Source organism: Mustela lutreola, chromosome 9 (genome assembly GCF_030435805.1).
Source record: "Mustela lutreola isolate mMusLut2 chromosome 9, mMusLut2.pri, whole genome shotgun sequence".
Taxonomy (NCBI): Eukaryota; Metazoa; Chordata; class Mammalia; order Carnivora; family Mustelidae; genus Mustela; species Mustela lutreola.
In genome coordinates, this window is record NC_081298.1 from 70,055,630 (window position 1) to 70,077,936 (window position 22,307).

Here is a 22,307-nt window from a genome sequence, read left to right on the forward strand (position 1 = left end):
GGGGACCCTGTGGCAGAGTGGAAACAAGAATCCGAAGCTTGGGTTCCGGTCCTGACTGCGACCCTGACTGTGTGGCCGTGAACAAGTCCCTCTGCCTCTCTGGGCCTCATTCCCCATCTGTAAATAGGGACAATCACAGCCCTCACTGGGTTGTGGCAGAGTTGTTAAGAGCTCTAAAGAGAGCTTCTAAAGAGAACTTGAGGAACTCAGTTCCTCTGTGCCTCAGTTTTCCTGTCTAGAAATGGGAATAACAGCATGGGCTTATGGGGTTATTGGGAGAAGTCACTCAGGTGATCCATGTAGATCATTCAGCCCAGGCCTGGGGACAAAGGAAACCCTTTCTCACAACAGCAACTACTATTATTTATTCTGGAAGGGATAGATGTCCTGCTGTTTAAAAGTTAACTGCTAACCGTGAAGAAGACGTACTAAGCCACAACCTCTGTGCAAGACAGTTGACAAGCATGCCTTCAGACAGTGAAGAGCTGTGTGAGGACTGGAGTCATTGAGCCCATGGTCAGGGTGGACTCAGGTCTCAGTCCTGAGGCTCATGCCATTAGGGGACCATTTCAAGAATAAGAATACAGGGACGCCTGGGTGGCTCAGTTGGTTAAGCAGCTGCCTTCGGCTCAGGTCATGATCCCAGCGTCCTGGGATCGAGTCCCACATCAGGCTCCTTGCTCAGTGGGGAGCCTGCTTCTCCCTCTGCCTCTGCCTGCCATTCTGTCTGCCTGTGCTCGCTCTCTCCCCCACCCTCTCTGATAAATAAATAAAATCTTTTTTTTTTTTTTTTTTTTTTTAAAGATTTTATTTATTTATTTTCCAGAGAGAAATCACAAGTAGATGGAGAGGCAGGCAGAGAGAGAGAGAGGGAAGCAGGCTCCCTGCTGAGCAGAGAGCCCGACGCGGGACTCGATCCCAGGACCCTGAGATCATGACCCGAGCCGAAGGCAGCAGCCCAACCCACTGAGCCACCCAGGCGCCCAAATAAATAAAATCTTAAAAAAAAAAAAAAAAAAAGAAGAAGAACAAGAATACAAAATGACCAGGGGACACAGTCATAGGCCCCTCCCAGGGCTTTGCAAGGGGCGCATGTGAGTGGGGAGGCCCACAGCCACAGACCTATACGCTCCCATGGTAAATCCATCTTGGCTGTGGTGACCTGGCTTACTGGTGACTGAGCCAGGCCTCGGACCCAGACCCAGCACTTCCCAGCTACAGTCAGTCTCTGTGAGGACCAGACCCTCGGAGCACGCTCCTGCAATGGCTCTCACTTTCCCTTGCAGCTGCCCTGCCTCTCCAGTTACATCAGGTTCAGAGTCCTGGACTGGTGAGCCAGGGTGGAGGTTGAAAGACATGCCAGGGAGGAGGCAATCAGAGCTAGGTGAGCAGTTCAGCCTGCGGGATGTGTTTCTCTCTAGTCCCAAGAACAGTTGCCAGGATGAGATTGGGACCGTCAGCCTGTTCCTCAACCAGATCTCATCTACTGGAGCAGAAATAGAAGGCAAGCAATCCCCCTGGCCCCTGCCTCCTGTCCCTCTCCCCCTCCCCGCCCCCCATCGCCCCCTCACACTCTCTGCTTGCAGGAATGTACTCTGGCTTCCTACCCTGTTTTGGCCCCAGCTTCCTGACTCTCCGAGGGGGTAAAAAGGCCCCTTTCAGGATCCAGGAAGAAAACACTGTAAGCTTCTCATGACAGCTCTAGGGAATAGTGGAGGTTAATACCAACGGAATGAAAGGCTCTGGGGCCTGGGAGGTGCTGGGGGAGGGCCTGATCCTGGTTTCTGTCCACCACGCTAGTAGAGGACATGTAAGCTATGTGTTAATGGCTATGTCTATATGGGACGAGTGTGGCACGAGAAAGAAATAGATGGAGAGCTCGGGGCGCTCCCTGAGGAAGGAGCATTCAGATGAAACGTCGGGTAAGACTTCCAGCATGTGGAAAGGACACAGGAGACAAAAAGACAGCATAGATAAATGTAGAAAGTATTGAACTGTTAAAGACTGATGATAACGACCAGGAAGCCAACTCCAGTTCGCTTAAAAGATGGGAACTGGGCTGGGAAGAACTCTGAATGAGGACAACTTGCAGGCACCGGGACCTCCATGCCATCAAGAGACTCCCTCATTCACGCCATCTTTCAGCTCTGCCACTGCCACTCTTCCGCCTGGGCTGCTTTCTTTCCCACTGCAGTGAAGCTCCGAGCAGGCAGTGACCATCAGAGCCTCCAATACGGAAGGCCAGGGGAGGATTCTAATTGGCTGCCTTAGGTCATGTGTACTCCCCTTGGACCAATCACTGTTGCCAAGGAGGAGGAACGTGCTCTGATTGGCCAGGCTGGGAGCTTATCACAGCCTCCTCCAAGCGGGAAGCATTTTCGGGTAACACGTGCTTCGGGTTAATAGGTGGGTCCAATGCCTGAAGAGGAGGAATGGGCCTCGGGGTATGGAAGAGGGGTGGAGGCCCAGAGGTTTCTGGGTGCAGTCATGCCTGGGGGTGTATGGAATTCCGCCCCAAGACTGTGGTCAGCCGTAGGCAGGAAGTTACTGGACATCTCTGTCTTCGCGGCATAGGTGGCAGGGGACATTTATCTGCTCTTCTCTCGTTCCTTTTCTCACCATTTTCCTTCCCGTTGCCCTAGAATATTCCCGACTCTCTTAAGGATGGTCTAACTTATCGAGGCCGAATCTTCCTGGAGTTATCCACCCACGTCACTTCCCATCAAGACCTTAAGAGGAAAGATCTCTCCTCCGAAGTGATCAGTATAGAGGTAACTCCAGGAAACAGGGAACCCAGGAAGAAAGAGTCCCCTGCCCACACTAGATCTACTGCGGGTTCTGTTTCTGACACTGCAGAGGGCCCGGCCACAAGCTGAACGAGCTGTTGGCTGCCTGAAGATGTTTGGTCAACTGCCTGAGTCTTTACTAAGCCCCTATGTGGGCTTTGTGCTGTACCAAATCCTGCGTGGTCAGGGACCCAATAGATAACAAGATAAGTTTTCAATTAAGAAATGTGCAATCTAGTAAGGAGAAATGGTCTTCTAAGGAGTTTTTACTTCTTCCTATAACCTGGCGAAGACCACTGATGAAGGAAGGGGTAGGAAAAACAGCCTTAAGAATAGCCACCCACTTATTTTTAAAAATGGGAATACAGTCATGGGGCAGGAGAACCAGAGAGGAGGGAGCAGGTTCCAGAGACCCTTTGGAAACAGAATTATCAGAGCCACAGGTCAACAAGACATAAGAAATGAGGCTAACTCCCCTAAGCTGATGCCCCTTTTCTGCCTCAGGTGGCAAGGTGGTCAGGGTGACATTGATGCTCCCTGAAGGAGGAGAAGGTCTGGGGGGTGCAGGAGAGAGACAACAAATCCCACCTTTCACATATGCTGGTGAGACACCCATGGAAACCAGTCCTTGAGGCTGTGGACAGATGGTGTGTCATCAGAACAATAGGATCTGAACACAGAGTTGTGAAGGAAATGCCTAGGAGGAGTAGGTGGGTGAAAGGGTGCCACAGCCTAAGGCAGGTAGAGGAGGAGGGGGAGCTTGCAGAAGAAACTGGGGAGGAGTCTGCAAAGAGGAGCATGGAGGCAACCCCTCCAACCCAGGGAAGAGTTGCCAGGCCACACAGGTGCAAGGGAGAAGTTGCAGACTCTGCATAGAGGCAAGTGCACAGAAACTTGGCTGGAAAAGTGGAAGAAGACAAAATCAGATGGGAGCTCAACAGAGGCTCAGAGGGGAGAAGGAGGGTTATTTTTTTATGACAGAGCAGACCTGAGATAGTGAACAGACTGGGAGAGTGCAAGAGGAGGGCAGGAGATGGCCACTGAAATAAAAACAGCTGACATGGTCAGTGTAGATGGAGGACTTCCAGCAGAGAGGCAGCATGGTGGGAAGAAGCCACTGGAGAAGGGCTCAGAGTAGATGTGCATGCATGTGCCACCCTCACGACACCCCTGCCCACGCTCATTCCATGAGGGGAGGGCATTGAGGCGATGGGGTAGCCCAAGTCAGAGCTACAGCCTGACCCTCAGGGCCTTGGAGGGAGAAGACTCTCTCCAAGGAAAGAAAGGAACTGCAGCTCGCTGGGAAAGAAAGGAACCACAGCTGGCTGGGAGGAGGGGACCAGGTGATAGAGGACCTGGGTGGAACTGCCCTTGAGCTGGAGTCTAGGCAGGATTTTGAGGGGGCGTGGGTTCAAAGATGGCCCAGCTCACCCTGAAGAGAAGCAAAATGGCTTTTAAAAAAAAAAAAAGGCACCTCATCTTTGCCTCCTTGCCTATCTCTGTAGCCTTGTTCATCCCTTGGCTTATGTACTGGGATGTGGGGGGGTTATTGTTTTAGAGACACCGTCACCGCCAGAAGTATGGGCTGTGTGTCATCTTCCTTTCCTGTACCATGATGCCCAACTTTAAGGACCTGATCCAGTTCGAGGTCAGCATTGGCCACTATGGAAACAAGATGGACCTGAATTACAAGCCTTGTGTCTCAACCACACAGTACAGCCCAGTGATATATGATGGTAATAGTCAGATCCAAAGAGTAGAGAGCATCCCCTGCCTCCCAGGCTCTGCGCTTGACCTTTTTAAGGGTATTAGCTCATAGAAATTCATAGGTGTTGTTAACCCATGTCTTACATAAGGAAAATGAGCTTCAGAGAGGTGAAGTCACCTGCCAAACATTGCACAGCTAGCGGGTGGTGAGCCCACGACAAGAGTTGAAAGTAGGCATTCACTCCAAGTTCTTCTCTACACTACATTTCACACTACAACTTCCCCAACCCCAACTTCTTCCCTTCTACTCTGAACCAGCCCTGACCCATCCATGCAGCCATTTTCTGCTACTCATCTTCCCACCTGCTATCCATCCATTAATCTACTCACCCACCAACATCCATTAATCTACTCATCCATTCAACTCCTACCCATCCACCGACCCAAACACTCAGCCAAACTCCCATCCATCCATTCACCCATTAATCCAATATATACTTATTAAACACCTATACCAGACTCTATGGTTTAGCATTTCTCAAAGTGCAATCCCTGGGCAGGGCACCGGGATCACCTGGGAACTTTTAGAAATGCAGATTCTAGGGGGGCCTGGCTGACTCAGTTGGTTAAGCACCTGACTCTTGAATTCAGCTCAGGTCATTCATTATCTTAGGGTTGTGAGATGGAGCCCCACATTGGGTTCTGTGCTGAGATGAAGTCTGCTTAAAATTCTCTCTTCCTCTCCTCCTTCTCCCCCCACCTCACCCATGTGTGCTCTCTCTCTTAAAAAAAATGCAAATTCTTGGCCCCACCTCAGTCCTTACAGAATCAGGAAAGCTGGAGATGGTGCCCCACAATCTGTGTTTTAACAAGCCTATCATGTGATTTAGATGCATGCTAGAGTTTGAGAACCACTACACTCAACTTCGTCTTCAACAGCTTTGCAATTTCCTTGCCCCTTGAGAGCCTTTCTGTGCATCCCACTTCCCTGGATTTTTAAGAACCACTCTTGAGTGAAATAGAATTCACACACCATATAATTCAACTATGTAAAGTATGCAATTCAGTAGTTTTTCATGTATTCACAGAATTGGGCAACCATCACCATGGTCAATTCTAGAACATTTTTACCACTCCAAAAGAAATCCTGTACCCACGTGCAGTCACTCTCTACTTCTCCCCTGCATCCCCAACCTCAGGCAACCATTAATCTACTTTCTGTCTCTGTGGAGTTTCCTATTCTGGATATTTTATCATACATGTAGATTTACAATATGTGGTCCTTAGTGTCTGGCTTCTTTCACTTTGCATAATGTTCTACTTGTTTTTAAATTATGAAATATACACAAAAAACATGTTCAGTGTATATATACCGTTTAAAGATGAATGAAATGAGTACCCCAAAACTCAGCACTCAGCTTAAAAGATAGAAAATTGTCAGCATCTTAGAAGTTCCCTGCATGTTCTTCCCAGACCCATTTATCCAAGAAATAACTACACTCCTGACCCTCATGGTAATCACTCCCTTGTTTTACTTTTCAGTTTTTACCATCTGTGTATGCAACCCTAAACAGCATACTCTTTTTTACATTTTAAACAAATGGAACTTTTCAGTCTGTATTCATTTGTTTTCCATCTTTTCCTCAATATTAGGGGTTTTTTTTATGTTGGTATGTGGAGTCGAAGTTTATTTTCACTTCTGTGTATATTCTCCTGTATGATTATAGCACCAATTATGTGGTATATGCAGACATTTGAGACTTACCTTTTTTTCCTACTATAATAATTGTGTTATAAACATTCTTGTACATCTCCTGGTCTCAAGTGCAGGACTTCCTCTAAATTATATACCCTGGAATGAAAGAGGAATTCAAACCAAAAGAAATTATACCAAATTACACTCTCATCAGCTCAATATGAGAATTTCTTTTGCTTTTCGTTCTCACCCGTACTTTGTGTTGTCCACCAGCCTTTTTATTTTTGCTGATGGTGGGTGTAAGATGGTAGCTTATAAGATCTGGATTTGCATCTTCCTGATTACAGATGGAGGTTGGGCATCTTTTCATATATTTACAAACGTTTGTTTTTTCTCATCTGTAAAAAGCCTTTCAATGTATTTTATCCATCACTCTATTTGGCTGTCTTGTGCTTACTGGCTTGTATGTTACTTTTTCTGGGAACAATCTTTTGTCAGATGGGCGTATTATACATACCTTCCCAAGATTGGGGCTTTTCATCTTCACCTTGATGACAACTTTTTATTTTTTTATTGAGGTCTTGTTTGCAAATAAAATGCAAATATTTTAAGTGTACAGTCTAATGAGTTTTGGCAAATACACCCATGTAGCCACCATGGGAAGAAAGTTCCATAATCCCCAAAAGCTGCCATATGTCCCCTTTTAGTCAATCTCCCCAAGCCCTGGGTCAGTCATCGTGACTAGAGTCTATCACTATAGATTTGTTTTGCTTTTCCTACAACTTCATGTAAATGAAATCAGACATATTTTTTTTTTTTCTTTTTCTACCACTTCTTTGACTCAGCATCACATTTTAGGAACTCACCCATGTTGCTTCATGAGTAATTGTTTTGTTCCTCTTGATTTCTGATAGTACTTCAATATGTGGATATGACAGTTTATTTACCTATCCCCCATTCGTGGAAATGTAGATCGATTCTACAAAAAGCCTGATGGAACTTTTGTATTTTGTTCTAGTCAAGTTTTTTTTTAATTTATTTTGTTTTTAGTATTGCATTCTGTCTCCTCTACTTGTTCTATATCTGTGGATTAGTTGTAGTGGTTGCTCAAGGATTGCAATATTGATCTTTAACCTGTCATAATCTACCTTGAGTTAATATTATAATTACTTCATATATGATAATATATTACATATAATCACATATAATTGTTATATATAATATAAAGTGAAATTATAATAGTATAATTGCATTTCACCTTTGTTATACATTCTAAAGTTGGCTTGTCAATACTTTGCTTAGGATTTTTGCATGTATATGAATAAGATGAATCTGTAATATTTTCTTTCTCATTTGTTTTTAATATCAAAATTATTTCTTTCTCATTTGTTTTTAATATCAAAGTTATGCTAGCCTCATAGTTGAAGTAGAGAAGCATTTCCTCTTTTTACTCACTATGAGCATTTGAGTAAGACTGTAATCATCTGTTCCTTGACATTTTGATAGGCCTCACCTCTAAATATAAGCCTGGTGGGTTTTTTAATGCAGCAATTTAAATATGGATTTATTTTAATTAGTCAGCTTTCCTATTTATTTTTAAGTCAATTTTGGTAGGTTTAACTTATCTAGAAATTTATAAATTTCATTGAAGTTTTTACATTTTTCAACATAAAATTATTCATAGTATCTTTAAATTTTTTTTATTGTGGTAAAATAGATGTAACATAAAACATTTTAGCTATTTTTTTAAAGATTTTATTTATTTATTTGACAGAGAGAGAGATTACAAGTAGGCAGAGAGGAAGGCAGAGAGAGAGGGAGAAGCAGGCTTCCCACTGAGGAGAGAGCCTGATGCGGGGTTTGATCCGAGAACCCTGAGATCATGTCCCAAGCTGAAGGCAGAGGCTTAACCCACTGAGCCACCCAGGAACCCCACATTTTAGCTATTTTAAAATGTACAGTTCAGAGGCGCCTGGGTGGCTCAGTGGGTTAAGCCTCTGCCTTCGGCTCAGGTCATGATCCCAGGGTCCTCAGATTGAGCCCCGCACTGGGCTCTCTGCTCGGCAGGGTGCCTGCTTCCCCCTCTCTCTCTGCCTGCCTCTCCACCTACTTGTGATCTCTCTCTTTCTCTCTGTCAAATAAATAAATAAGATCCTTTAAAAATAATAAATAAAATAAAATGTACAGTTCAGTGGAATTAAATACATTCACAATGTTGTGTAACTATTACCTCTCTTTCTAGAGTGATTTCATCATCCCAAACAGAAACTGTACCCATTAGACAATAAATTCCCTTGTCCCCTGGAATCCCCTATTCTACTTTTTGTATCTCTGAATTTGCCTATAGCTCATATATGTGGAATCATGTAATATGTGCCCTTTGTGTATGGCTAATTTTACTTAGCATAATGTTTTCAAGATTCATCTACCTTACAGCATGTGTCAGAACTGCATTACTTTTTATGTCTGAGTAATATCCCTATTGTATGTACATATCATATTTTGTATATCCATTCATCTGTTGATGGACACTTGGGTTGTTTCCACCTTTTGGCTATTGTGAATAATGTTGCTTATGAACATTGGTGTACACATCCCTGTTTGAGTTCCTGTTTTTAGTTATTTGGGGTATATGCCTAGGAGGGAATCATTGTGTCACATAAGAATTCTGCTTAACTTTTTGAGGAACCATCAAACTATTTTGCACCACAGTTTCTTTTTTTTTTTAAGATTTTATTTATTTTTAGAGAGAGAAAGAGAACATGAGGAGCAGGGGAAAAGGCAGAGGGAAAGGGAGAAGCAGACTCCCTGCTGAGCAGAGAGCCAGCAGGGCTCGATCCCAGGACCCTGGGATCATGACCTGAGCTGAAGGCAGAGGCTTAACCCACTGAGCCACCCTGGCACCCCTCCACCATCCTTTCTTATGTCATCTATTTATCTCAGCAATATCTAAAAATAGCTGCCCTTATATTATTCTTTGTGGGGGCTGGGGGTGTGCACGAGCACCTTCTTTTCTTTTGATAAATCTTGACGAACTTTTCCAATCTTTTACTATTACAAATAATGTTGTCAAGATATAGTCTTGCAGGGACGCCTGGGTGGCTCAGTTGGTTAAGCAGCTGCCTTCGGCTCAGGTCATGATCCCAGCGTCCTGGGATCGAGTCCCACATCGGGCTCCTTGCTCCGCAGGGAGCCTGCTTCTCCCTCTGACTCTGCCTGCCACTCTGCCTGTGCTCGCTCTTGCTCTCTCTCTCTGACAAATAAATAAATAAAATCTTAAAAAAAAAAAAAAAAAAAAAAAAAAAAAGATATAGTCTTGCATAAGTGATTTCAAAGTGGAATTGGTCAAAGCATATTTGCATCTTGGCAGATACTGCAAAACTGTCCTCTGTGCTGATCATTTTCCTGTTTGCTCGCAGCATCTCCAGCAAGGAGAGACTACATGCTCTGCTCTAGATCAGGCTTCTTTCTTGCCTTTCCTTGCGCCATTCTGTATCTCAGGGCCATATATCTGCAAACTACATTTCCCCACTTCCCATGCCAGTTGATAAAAGGGGAGATCCTGTCATTCTCTTCTATTTCCCCACCTCTTCACTTGGTCTCTCTGCTTCTCCTTCTCCCTCCCTGCTGACACCAATTCAGGAGGCATCTCTGGAAGTAGCTAACTGACCTCAGAGATCCCAGCTTTGGCTAGCTGCTCCTCCACAGTTCCCGCCTCAACCAAGCAGCCCCTCCTCTGCAGTCCCCTTCTTGGTGTCTCCAGCATCTTGTGCAGCTACCTCGATGGCACAGCTCTGGTGGTATGCCTGTCTGTGGTCACACCACTGCATACCTTTTGTTACCCAGCCCTAGGAGCGGTAGTTTCTTCCTCCTGTTACTAACCTCTGGAGAAGCTCACTTCCCCATCCCACCTTTTTTTTTTTTTTTAAAGTAGGCTTAGCATGGAACCCAGAGCAGGGCTTGAACTCAACAACCCTGAAATCAAGACCTGAGTTGAGATCAAGAGTCAGAGGCTTAACAGACTGAGCTACCCAGGTGCCCCTCAATTTCCCCTTTTTGATCTCTTGGCCCTTTCAACACATTTTCTTTATTAAATCTCCTCTATGTCAAATATCTGCCATGGTCTTTTTCTTTCTCTGGCTGTATCCTGACTGATAATCCTCCAAAGGTTTGTACCACTTAACACTCCCACCAGCTACGTCTGAGAGCCTCACCAAAATCAGGTATTAACTTCTGGATTTTTATCAGTCTGGTAAGTGAAAAATGGGATTTCAATGTAGTTTTCATTTGTATTTCTCTCATTATAAATAAGGTTGGGTAACTTTTCATATGTTTCAAAGTCGTTTGTATTTCCCTTTTTTTATTTGCCTGTTTATGTAATTTTCTCTTTTATTGTATTGAGATATTAGACAATTTCTTACTGATTTCTCAGACCCTTCATATATGAGGGAGATTAGGCCCTTATGATATGAGCTGTAAATATATTTCCCTTATTTGTCTCCTATCTTTGTCTGTGGTGTTTGTGATTTTTTTTTCCCATGAAGACTTTTTTTTATTTTTTTTTTATTTTTTATTTTTTTTTAAAGATTTTATTTATTTATTTGACAGAGAGAGATCACAAGTAGGCAGAGGGGCAGGCAGAGAGAGAGAGAGAAAGGAGGAAGCAGGCTCCCTGCTGAGCAGAGAGCCCGATGCGGGACTCGATCCCAGGACCCTGAGATCATGACCTGAGCCGAAGGCAGGCTTAACCCACTGAGCCACCCAGGCGCCCAAGACTTTTTTTTAAATGTACTCATACTATTATGGCTCCTGGCTTTTGAGTCATAATGAGAAAGGTCCTTTCTACTCCAAATATATTAAGGAATTCTCTCATGTCCTGCTCTAAAAGTTTGTGGCTTCTTAAAGTTTCATAACCAATACCTTCTGTCTTTCTGATATTTTTTCCCTACAAATTTCTTCACCTTTCTGTCCAGCTGCCCAAATATCCTGTATCTTGCAAGTCTCCTAACTTCACCAGATTATTTTGAAGTGTTGATCATTTGGGATCAGTTGTCCCTGGCACGAGGTATACTCTTTCATGAGTAGTTCAAATCTTCTTTTATTTTGTTAATAATTTACTTAGTGGTATAATTTTTTTAACAGTTTTTAAATTGGGTTGTTTTTCTTCTTATGGGGCAGTAAGAGTTCTTTATATACGCTGGATCCAAGTCTTTTATCAGATACATGATTTGCAAATAGTCTGTGGCTCATCTTTTCTTTTGTTTTTAGCACAATTTCTGTTTATTGTATTTGTCATTTTCAAAAGCCATTTTATTTTTTTAAATTTTGTTCATTTAGCCAACATATAGTACATCATTAGTTTTTTGAGGTAGTATTCAGCGATTCATTAGTTGCGTGTAACACCTAGCACTCATTGTAACATGCCATTTTAAATATAATAAATGTCATTTTCTTGATATAAAACGTAAGTAACTATCAAATGTTACACATTTTTTCTGATAAGCGTTTATTTATTTATTTTTTTTATTAACATATAATGTATTATTAGCCCCAGGGGTACAGGTCTGCGAATCGTCAGGCTTATACACTTCACAGCACTCACCATAGCACATACCCTCCCCAGTGTCCATAACCCAACCACCCTCTCCCTACTCCCCTGCCACCCCCCAACCCTCAGTTTGTTTTGTGAGATTAAAGAGTCTTGTATTGATGAAGTTCCAGAACCTAAGTCAGGTTCGGTGGGGTGAGGTTCAGAGCTGACGACTAAAGAAAGAATTCTTAAGACATCTTTGGTGCAAAATGATGGTTTATTAAAGCATGGGGACAGGACCCGTGGGCAGGAAGAGCTGCTGCCCTGGGTTGTGAGGAGTGGCTGGTTATATACACAGGAGTTGGGTAGGTGAGGACAAAGGGGTGTTCAGAAGGGCTATTGGGGTAAAAAAGACTGTCAGGATATTGAAGGCCTGGTTACTATCAAGCCAAGGCCACTTTCCCTCTAATGAGGCACTAACATAAAGACAATTGGGAGTCTCCTGGTGGAATGTTACATTCCTGCTATCAAACGTCCTTGTTAGTGAGATTTAGGTTTTAAAAGAAATTTAACTTTATTTACTTTTCCTTCTACCTCCAGTCTCCTTTGGTTTTTTATGGAGGGAAGGGTGACGTTAGGGCTTGAGGAACTGAGTTATGTATCTTTGGAAATTGGGCTATTGATAAGGTAACTTCTTTGTTGTAAATCTCAAGGACATTTGTAAACCAAGAGAGACTCTTGCCTTGCAGGACTGTGATCTCTGCAAGTTAACTATTTGTTCTTCTTTTAGGGCAGTCAGGGGTGCCTGTGGAATGTCACACATATTACCAAGGGGAGTGGGTGGAGAGGGGGTGCAAGGCGCCAGCCCCTGCTCCGTTCTCAGCCAGCCTCCTGCTCTCTCATCAGTATGGTTTGTCTCCCTCCAGATCCCATCTTATTTCATTTTTTCCTTCCCTATCCCCCAAGGCCCCCCCACTTTACCTCTCAACTCCCTCATATCAGGGAGATCATAGGATAATTGTCTTTTTCTTTTTTTTTTTTTTAAGATTTTATTTATTTATTTGACAGAGATCACAAGTAGGCAGAGAGGTAGGCAGAGAAGAGGAGGAAGTGGGCTCCCCACTGAGCAGAGAGCCCAATGTGGGGGTTCAATCCCAGGATCCTGAGATCATGACCTGAGCTGAAGGCAGAAGCTTAACCCACTGAGCCACCCAGGCACCCTCGATAATTGTCTTTTTCTGATTGACTTATTTTGCTCAGTGTAATACCCTCTAGTTCCATCCGCATCTTTGCAAATGGCCGTCTTTTCATTTTTTTTTTTTAAATTTTTTTTTATTTTTTTTTAAAGATTTTATTTATTTATTTGAGAGAGAGACAGTGAGAGAGCGCATGAGCGAGGAGAAGGTCAGAGGGAGAAGCAGACTCCCCACAGAGCTGGGAGCCCGATGCGGGACTCGATCCCGGGACTCCCGGGACTCCGGGATCATGACCCGAGCCGAAGGCAGTCGTCCAACCAACTCAACCACCCAGGCGTCCCAATCTTTTCATTTTTTTAACAGTGTTTTTGAAATGAGAACATTTTCAATTTGGGTGAAGTCCAACTTTATTTTCTTTTAAGGTGTCATATATAAGATCCCTTTGCCTAACCCAAGGTCATGAAGACTTTTCTCCTATCTTCTATAAGTTTTACAGTTTTACTTCTTATATTTAGCTGTATTATACATTTTGAATTAATTTGTATATGAATAATCCAAAATTTCAAGCACCATTTGTTTAAAAGACATCTCTTTCCCATGTGAGTTTTCTTAGATTATATTTTTAAATATTCTGTGCCATAGTTTAGGTTTTCTACTTTAGGGACCCCATTTATGGGCTTAACAATTTTCCTTGGTTTTTCTTCTGTATTCATCAGCTTTTCCCTGATCCTTCATGACTCTCTATTTCCTTTTTATTTGGAGTCACTTTTCTTACTTCTATATTTCTATGCCTCTCCCTGAGATGTCTGCAGGGTCTAATCTCCCTTGGGCTTCTTTTTATGTTATCTTCCTTTCTAGGGTGTTTTTGTTTTTGCTTCTGCTTTTTTCCTTTGTTTTGCCAGCTCCCATTTCCTCATCTGCACCCAGAGTTCGTTCTGGGAGCATATTTTTGCTGGCACTTTCAGAACTCTGCTCCCATCAAGCTGAGCTCCCAGCTGTCTGCCTTGCTCTGCGCTTCCCCGCAGGTGACTTCTGTTACACTTCACCCCTTCCTGCTTCAGCTCTGGACCGCAATCGTAGTTGCTTTTGGCAGTCATTATGTGTATTTTGAGTCTACAGATTATATCTCTCTTTGTTTTGCTGAAAATTGAGCTGTTTTCCTCCTTTTTGTTGCTTTTGTATGCTATCCAAGAGTAGAAGAAGAAAATTGCCATCTTGTATCTGCACGTTCTTATCTGAGAACCCCAGTCCTGGATCTCTGCTTATTTATCATTCTAATGATTCACTCAGTACCAGAGCTTGAAACTAGTGTCTTCCTACAATTCTAGAAAATTATAAGTTATTTTTACTTCAATAGTTACTTTTTCCCCTTGTCTCTTATACGGCTCCTCCTCAAACTCACTCTATCCTCTATGGGACTCCTCATCCTATTCTTCATATTTTTAAATCTCTCTTCCCTATTTGTCATCTCTCTGAGCTGTATTCTGCATAATTTCTTCTAATCCTCTTGGAAGGGCCTTAGGTAACCACTCTATTTAAAAATTTTTGGCAGCTCCTTATCCCTTTCCCCACTTTATTCTTCTCCATAGTATTTTCCACTATTTGACACAATGTATTTTATGTATCTTGTCTCCACTACTTTTTAAATTCTTTTTTTTTTTTTTTTTTTTTTTTTTTTTTTTTTTTTAAAGATTTTATTTATTTATTTGACAGAGAGAAATCACAAGTAGATGGAGAGGCAGGCAGAGAGAGAGAGAGGGAAGCAGGCTCCCTGCTGAGCAGAGAGCCTGATGCGGGACTCGATCCCAGGACCCTGAGATCATGACCTGAGCTGAAGGCAGCGGCTTAACCCACTGAGCCACCCAGGCGCCCTTAAATTCTTTTTTCTTTAAGATTTTATTGATTTGACAGAGAGAGAGAGAGAGAGATTGAGCACAGGCAAGGGGAGCCTGAGACCGAGAAGCAGGCTCCTCACGGAGCAAGGAGCCCAGTGCGGTACTCAGGACCCTGGGATCATGACCTGAGCTGAAGACAGATGCTTAACAGATTGAGCCACCCAGGCGCTCCTATTTTATTTTATTTTTTTATTCTTAAGTAAACTTTTTTTTTTTTTAATGATTTTATTTGAGAGAGAGAACATGAGCAGGGGGAGGGGCAGAAGGAGAGGGACAAGTAGATTCCCTGTTGAGTGCAGAGCCCTGTGCACTCAATCCCAGGACCCCGAGATCATAACCTGAGTTGAAGTCAGACTCAAAACTGCTAAGCCACCCAGGTGCCCCAAATTCTTAAGTAAACTTTTGACTCATATAAACTAAGTATAACATAGTTATGGAAAAAATACACAATCTCAAGTGTCCAACTCAATGAATTATTGTGAAGCAAAAATAACCCACATAACAACATTCAGACCATGAAATGGAGCCCTGACATCCCAGAGGCCCCTTGAGCTCCTCTACCCTCACTCTCAGCAAGGATAACCACCCTCCTTAACTCCAATTTGTTTTGTCTGGTTGCTAGCTTTATATAAAACAAATCATATAATATGCAGTCTTTTGTGACTGGCTTCTTTTGCCCACCATCTTGTGAAATGGAAACAAAATCTAGATGTTGTTGGGCATGGATCTGGCTGGTTCTCACTGCTGTGTAGTAGTCCACTGGGCAAATATACCATAATTTATTTTTTCCTTCTACTACTGAGGGAGATTTTGGTTATTTCCTGTTTTGGACTATTACAAATCATGCTGCCATGAACCTTTTACAATATGTCTTTTGATAATGCCGTGGTTTCCTCAGTTTTCTTCTGTATCCATCAGCTTTTCCTTTTTGGTTGGGTGTATACCTGGAAACAGAGCTGCAGGACTAGAATGTGTATCTTGGTTCTGAGCTGCTCATTTTCTTGAACTTCCTTTATTTAAAGTCCTTTGAGACTTTAAAGTTAAAGAAATCCTTCTTTGCTTCCTCCAGTTCCCTGGGGCACTACCAACCAAAGACAATTTTAAAGTTTCTCCAGACTACACAGGTGATATGAATGCAGAATACAACCTGCATGAGGCCTCATTTGCAGTAACAAATGTTGGGGGGAATTTCCTGTTCTCTCTACCCATGAGCCATGCTGGACCTGGGCTGGTTTCTTTGCTATCGTCTTCTGTGCAGTGGATTATGTGGATTATGTCTCATTTCAGAGTGCCAGCTTTGCATGGCATATTCATATCCTAGGGCTGCCCTAACAGAGCACCACAAACTTGGTGGCTTAGAACAACAGAGACTTATTCTCTCACAGCTTTGGGGACTAGAAGTTGAAAGTCAAGGTGTTGGCTGGGTTAGTTCCTTCTTTCTTACTTTATTTTTTAAAAAAGATTTTATTGGGGCACCTGGGTGGCTCAGTGGGTTAAGCCTCTGCCTTCTGCTCAGGTCATGGTCTCAGGGCCCTGGGATCGAGCCCCGAATCCCCCGAATCTGGCTCTCTGCTCCGTGGGGAGCCTGCTTCCCCCTCTCTCTCTGCCTGCTGCTCTGACTACTTGTGATCTATCTCTCTCTCTCTCTCTGTCAAATAAATAAAATCTTAAAAAAAAAAAAAAAAGATTTTAAGTAACCTTTATATCCACTGTGGGGCTCAAACCTACAACCCCAAGATTAAAGGTTGCATGCTCTACCTACTAAACCAGCCAGGCACCCCAGAGTTGGTTCCTTCTGATAGATCTGTGCCTCTCTCCCAGCTTCTGGAGATTGCCTGCAATCTCTGGTGCTCTTTGCATGAAGACACAGCTCTCCAACTCTGCCTCTGTCTTTACGTGGTGTGCTCCCCTGTGTCCCTGTATCTTCACATGGCTCTCTCTGTGTCTCTCCTTTCTCTGTGTCCCTCTCGTCATCTTCTAGGAACATCTGTATTGTGTTAAGGCTCTAACCTACTCCAGTATGACCTCATCTAGACTAATTCTAGTTGCAATGACCCTATTTCTAAATAAGGTCACATTCTGGGGTGGTGGGGTTAGAATTTCAAAATACCTTTATAGGGAGCAAAGTTCAATCCCATAACACATGGGATCTCCTGTGAGACTGCTCACCATGGGCAGTGGTAGGCTTTCCCTGATGAACACTCTGCCCTGGCCCTTGCCAAAGAGAAGCAGAAGTTCTCCAGGATTTGCCAGAAGCTTAGCAGGCAAAAGTCAGCTTTGCTTTCGCTTGCCTCACAGAGTTTCTGCTTTTACTTTAAATTTTTTTTTTTAAGATTTTATTTACTCATTTGACATTAGAGATCACAAGTAGGCAGAGAGGCAGCAGAGAGAGAGGAGGAAGCAGGCTCCCCACTGAGCAGAGAGCGTGATGCAATGCGATGCGGGGCTTGATCCAGGACCCTGGGATCATGACCTGAGCCGAAGGCAGAGGCTTTAACCCACTGAGCCACTCAGGCACCCCGAGTTTCTGCTTTTACTTTATTTTGGCTTCTGTGGATTTCTTTTCTTACATCAAGTCAGCACTACAATTCAGAAAATTTTTTAAATGAACTTATGTTTCATCTCCCTTCACCCCTCATTTCAATAAGGAACATGACCTGGGAACCCAGTTTGCCAACCCCATCACCGTTTGTATCCATACTTGCTCTCCTGACCCTGTGCCTCTGTCCTGGCAGGCCCTTCATGTGAGATGCTGCCCACCCTGACCAAACCCTGGGTCTCCCTCTAAGGTCCCTGGGTCTCCTCACTTCTCCTCTGCCTCACAGACCACCCCAAAGGGAGACCCTACCTCAAGGGTAGGGTCATCTCACCTGGTCATACCTTAAGGGCATGGGGCCTTGGAGCTAGATGCCTCAGGCAGACTACTGCCCCCCGCCCCAGCCTGGATTTTCCCCATGTATAAAATGGGGACTTTGAAAAGCTATGTGAAACCCTGGGCACAATGAATGCTCAAAAGGCCAGCTGTGTTCATCAAAGTGCATACAACTGGCCGGCAACCCACCCTCTTGGCGGGAGGGGTCCAATTAGGATTATTAGCAGATGGTGTCCTTGAAGAATAGAGTAGCTCAGGGAGGGTCCTCTGAGAGGGCACAATAAGAGGAGACCTCCCAGAGTCCCTCAAACACCCCCACACATGTTTGTGTCTCAGGGAACATCTACCATTATGTGCCCTGGTACAACACCAAGCCAGTAGTGGCTGTGATCTCTCAATGGGAAGACGTCAGCTTCCGCATGAACTGCCTCAACCTCCTCCACTTTACTCGGGACCGCCTGGTGAGTGGTACAGAAGGGTGCAGGCGGGGAGTTCTGCGCCACTGCCGCCCATGGGAGGCTTGGGGAACTAAATCACAGTCCTAGGGAGCCAGTCACTCAAGTCACTCATGCATTCCACACCAAGGAAGACAGAAGCATAGAAGCATCAGGCACTGTGCTAGACAATGAAGATGGAAAGCTGCATAAATAGTGCCTAGCCTCCCCATCTGGGAACTTGGATATGCAAACAGCTACTGTAGGGAGTACCCAGAGCTATAGGGGCAGTGAGATTGGGGGTGGAGGAGGGGAGCTGAAGAGAGGATAATCAGAGGAGGTGTTTGAAAAGAAGGTAACATTTGAGCAGAGTCTTGAAGAATGATTTGCTGGGGCCATGGTGGGGGTGCAGAGAAAGGAAGAGCTGGTAAATCCATGGTGACATGAAGTTCCAGGACAGGAAGGGCATGGAGGTGATTTGGAAATAAAGCCAGAGAAACTGGAAGAGGTCAGATCACAAAAGATCTTATGCATCTGCTAAGAAGGAAGTCACTGAACATTTTTAGGCAGGAGAGCCCCCTGCTGCCTCCACCTTAGATATGACTTTGTGCACCTACAGAAGCAAAGCCCTGGGTCAAGACTGTAACCCTTACAGTTCTGCCCTGTCCTGGCTCTTTCCTGCTGTTTATCCTGTTGGGTAGTGGAGAGGGTTGTGGGGATCCTAGCCTTGCAAGGACATGTGATAGCTTTGGACTGACATCCTGAGGTTTCCCCAAAGGCCCCCAAGTCCTGACTGATAACATCTCAGGCCAGTCAGCCCTGTAACCTCTCCTGCATATGAGCCTCCATATGCTCACTTTCTATTTCTCTCCTGCTGGGCAGAAAGCCAATCTGGACACCCTGAAATCCATAAAGAATCCAAGAGACCCTGCTCTGCTCCCCCAGTGGGAGAAGCTGCTGAGGGAGCTGGTGGAGGACTGCAAGTAGGGGAGGAGCGTGCGCACCAGTGCTGGGGCTGAGCTGGTCAGGCTCCCATGGGGTGGGGGTGCAGACCAGCACCCTACAGAACAGCCCCCAACCTCCACCACCTCAAGAAAAGAGCTCTGCTCAAATCTCTTCCCAGCTCAAAGCCCAGACCACAGAGCTGCTTCTCCTCCCGGAAACTGGCACTGACCTCCCCACCCAGCCTGGTCCCAGTTGTCCCTGTACCCACACCTGATGCTCCTACCAAACCAAACTTCTCACATCCTCCATGGTTGGGTTAGCCCCTCTCTCCCTGCTCTCCCCCAACTCCACAGGAGCTCCTCGGCACAGGCCTGGCACACCACATGGGGTTGAGAGGGTGGGAGAGGGGGTGCATGAGAACCAGGGTCCAGGCCAGCAGGGGCAGGGCAGGATCTCGGGTCTAGGAAGTACACGTTGGCCTAAGGCAGGGTGGGAGGTCCTGTGAGGTAAGGTGGAGAGGCCCAGCACCCTCCTTCCCGATCCTGGCCATAGACACCCTCTGCCCTGCATGGCCCATCAGCCCAGAGCCACTGAGCTGGACAAGAAGAGGTGGCAGCTCCGCAGCCGCCTCCTACAGGAACTGTCCCAAAAGGCCAAGGAAGTTAAGCCCAGGAACATGGTGGCCACCGTGGAGGACTGGCTGTACCGCCTCAACGCCGTTCTCCCTGAGGTAGGCACCAGACACACTGGCAGGGGAGGAGGACCTGAAGCCTGCCATGCAGGCCTGATGCCCTCCCACCTCGGCAGCCCCAGATGAGCCTCCCAGACGTGATGATCTGGCTGATGTCCAAGGAGCAGCGGGTGGCCTATGCACAGGTGCCGACCCACAGCATCCTGTTCTCCCCAACAGGGGCTCTGCACTCCGGCAGGTTCTGTGGGAAGACACAGACCCTCGTTCTGCAGGTGGGGAAGCTGAGCATCCTTGGGCCACCCCACTCCTTAGGGGAGGAAAGGGCCCAGAAACACCCCAAGGGAGAAACCCTGAACTCTTAGGGCAAACTCCAGGTGTATCCCCAAGGGCACACCCACTTTGTCTCTCCTGGGCCCTTTAGCAGGTGAAATAGGGTTGAAACAGTCTCCAGAGGAAGGCAGGGGACAGCGGCCATCATCATGTGGTTGATGCCAAGTCCACATCCCTCATAACTGTTCCTCAGATTCATCTCTTCCATCATCCTCACACCACACTTGGTCCAGTCCCTTGTCATCTCTCCCCTGGACCAGGATTGAGTGCTTTCCAAACATTTAATGCCTACAAGGCCTGGGCACCGGCTCGTCATATCAGATGCAGGCCATAAATAAGGCTGGTTGACCAGCACTATCACAGCCCCTCCTCTCACCCTTCCCCCGCACTCAGGAGACAGGTGGGGGATACTCCCTTCCTCCCAGAGATGTCCTTTGTTCCCCACTGCTTCCTGGAGAATGCCGAACCACCCTGGCCTGGCCCCAGCCCCTCCCCACTGCAGGCACCTTCTCAGGGCCCTGTATTCTCAACAGCCAGGCCGCCCTGGGCTTCCCCACGCCCAAGCCTGCCTGCCCTGGGTCCTTTGCATTGTGGAAGGCCCCTGGTATGCCCACTTTCTCATCCTGCAAGAAGTCCTTCTCATCCTGCAAGAAGACTTTCTCATCCTGCAAGAACCACTGAGACCTGACTCCTGGCTCTACCACTTACTGGTCTGTGTGACCCCAGACCGACCCTTGACCACATCCAGGCCTCAGTCTTATCCTCTGTAAAATGGGCCTGGTGAAAATGATGTGCAGCCCCATTCCCCATGCCCCACCATGGAGGTGTGAGAGGATCCGAGTGTATCCTGCACATTCGGCACTTACTTGTCAATGTCACCACCATCACCACTTCCCTTTGGAGCTTCCCCAGGCTCCCTGGGTGGCACCACCCGTCTTCCCACAAACCCCACCAGCCTCTCTCTGTGATGCATAGGGTTGCAGGTATAACCATGTGCATATTAACTCCCTCTGGAAAGCAGGAACTCTGCAACATTCACTTTAAGCCCCAGCACCCAGGGCTCAGTGTGATGGAGCAGGTGTGTGTACCCCTCCCTCCCTCCCTCACACCCCTGCCCCCCGGGGGACATGCACCCCTATGGGGTCGACCTGCTTCTGGTTTAGTACCCAGAGGGTGAAGGACAGGACATGCTGCCAGCCCACCTCCGGGTCTGCATGTGGTTTGGCAACATCTCGGACAGCAAGAATCTGCAGCTGCTGCGCGAGGGTGAGGTGGTCGTGTATGCAGAGACGGTGAGTAGCGCCCTGGTGCAGTGGAGGGGGTGGGGGGGGCGGGGGGCAGCAGGTGGGGAGGCCAGGCTGCCAGAGCCCAGCACCAAAGGTGGAGAAAACCATCACCAGCAGAATCTGAGCATTATGAGATGGGCTTTGATAAACACAGGTGGCAGCCTAGAGCAGCCTCCGATGTTGACAAGCCATGGGCATGTGGTGATAAAAGGGGCAGCTGGGTCGTCCCCTAGGGCCAGTCACTCTCTCCTTGATGGAGCTTTATTGGGAGTTTCTCCCAGTTACTTCAATGCATGTGAGGTGACGTCTCATTTGTCGCCAACCTGGCAGCCTAGGACCCCTGCAGACTCCAGCGGGGTTGGAGGGCAGTTTTTCAGGCCAGTCTGGTGGTTCTGGGGAGGGAGGGGCCTGGAACATTCAGAGCAGCAAGTGGGGCATCTTCCCAGAGAACCACAGATGCATGGGGTGGGTGGGCAGCCAGTCAGAGACTGCTCTAGAACGAGAGGAGGGAAAGATGACCCTTGCTGCCCTGGGGGAGGACATGGCACAGGAGAAAGCTCTCAGAGCAGAGGGAAAAGAGTTCAAGAATTTTCAGCTTTTTATTTTACTGGGTCAAAAACTTATTTTTGTGGTTCCTAAGTTGCACACTGTGAATCGATATCTTAACATGAGTAACCAGCCCCAACATAGGCTTGGAGATGTGAGATGAGAGGGGATCTAGAATGAGGTGCAGGTAGCAGGGGCTGCGTGTCCAGCAGGGGAATGTGGGGGAAAGGGCTCAGAGGCAGAAAAGATGTGGTAAGTGGTGGAGCAGCACTAGGTTCCCCGGGTCAGCAGCGACGAGGCTAATGGACCACACTGTAGCACCCCCTGCCCCGGCCTCTAACACAGGCATCCGCCAGCTCTACCCTTCAGCAGTTAAGCATCCTGGGGTAGAGC

General features: G+C 46.1%; 1 protein-coding gene across 1 annotated transcript in view; it reads left to right on the plus strand.

Annotated features, from left to right (window-relative positions):
* FER1L5 (fer-1 like family member 5) overlaps positions 1-22,307 on the plus strand; it is a 56,082-nt gene that overhangs the window by 18,949 nt on the left and 14,826 nt on the right. The window contains exons 15-24 of the mRNA XM_059134355.1: positions 1,287-1,330; positions 1,422-1,504; positions 1,587-1,681; positions 2,643-2,771; positions 4,345-4,522; positions 18,019-18,143; positions 18,999-19,099; positions 19,614-19,791; positions 19,869-20,024; positions 21,246-21,374. Coding sequence (XP_058990338.1) covers positions 1,287-1,330; positions 1,422-1,504; positions 1,587-1,681; positions 2,643-2,771; positions 4,345-4,522; positions 18,019-18,143; positions 18,999-19,099; positions 19,614-19,791; positions 19,869-20,024; positions 21,246-21,374 — 1,218 coding nt within the window. The remainder of the gene's footprint in view (positions 1-1,286; positions 1,331-1,421; positions 1,505-1,586; positions 1,682-2,642; positions 2,772-4,344; positions 4,523-18,018; positions 18,144-18,998; positions 19,100-19,613; positions 19,792-19,868; positions 20,025-21,245; positions 21,375-22,307) is intronic.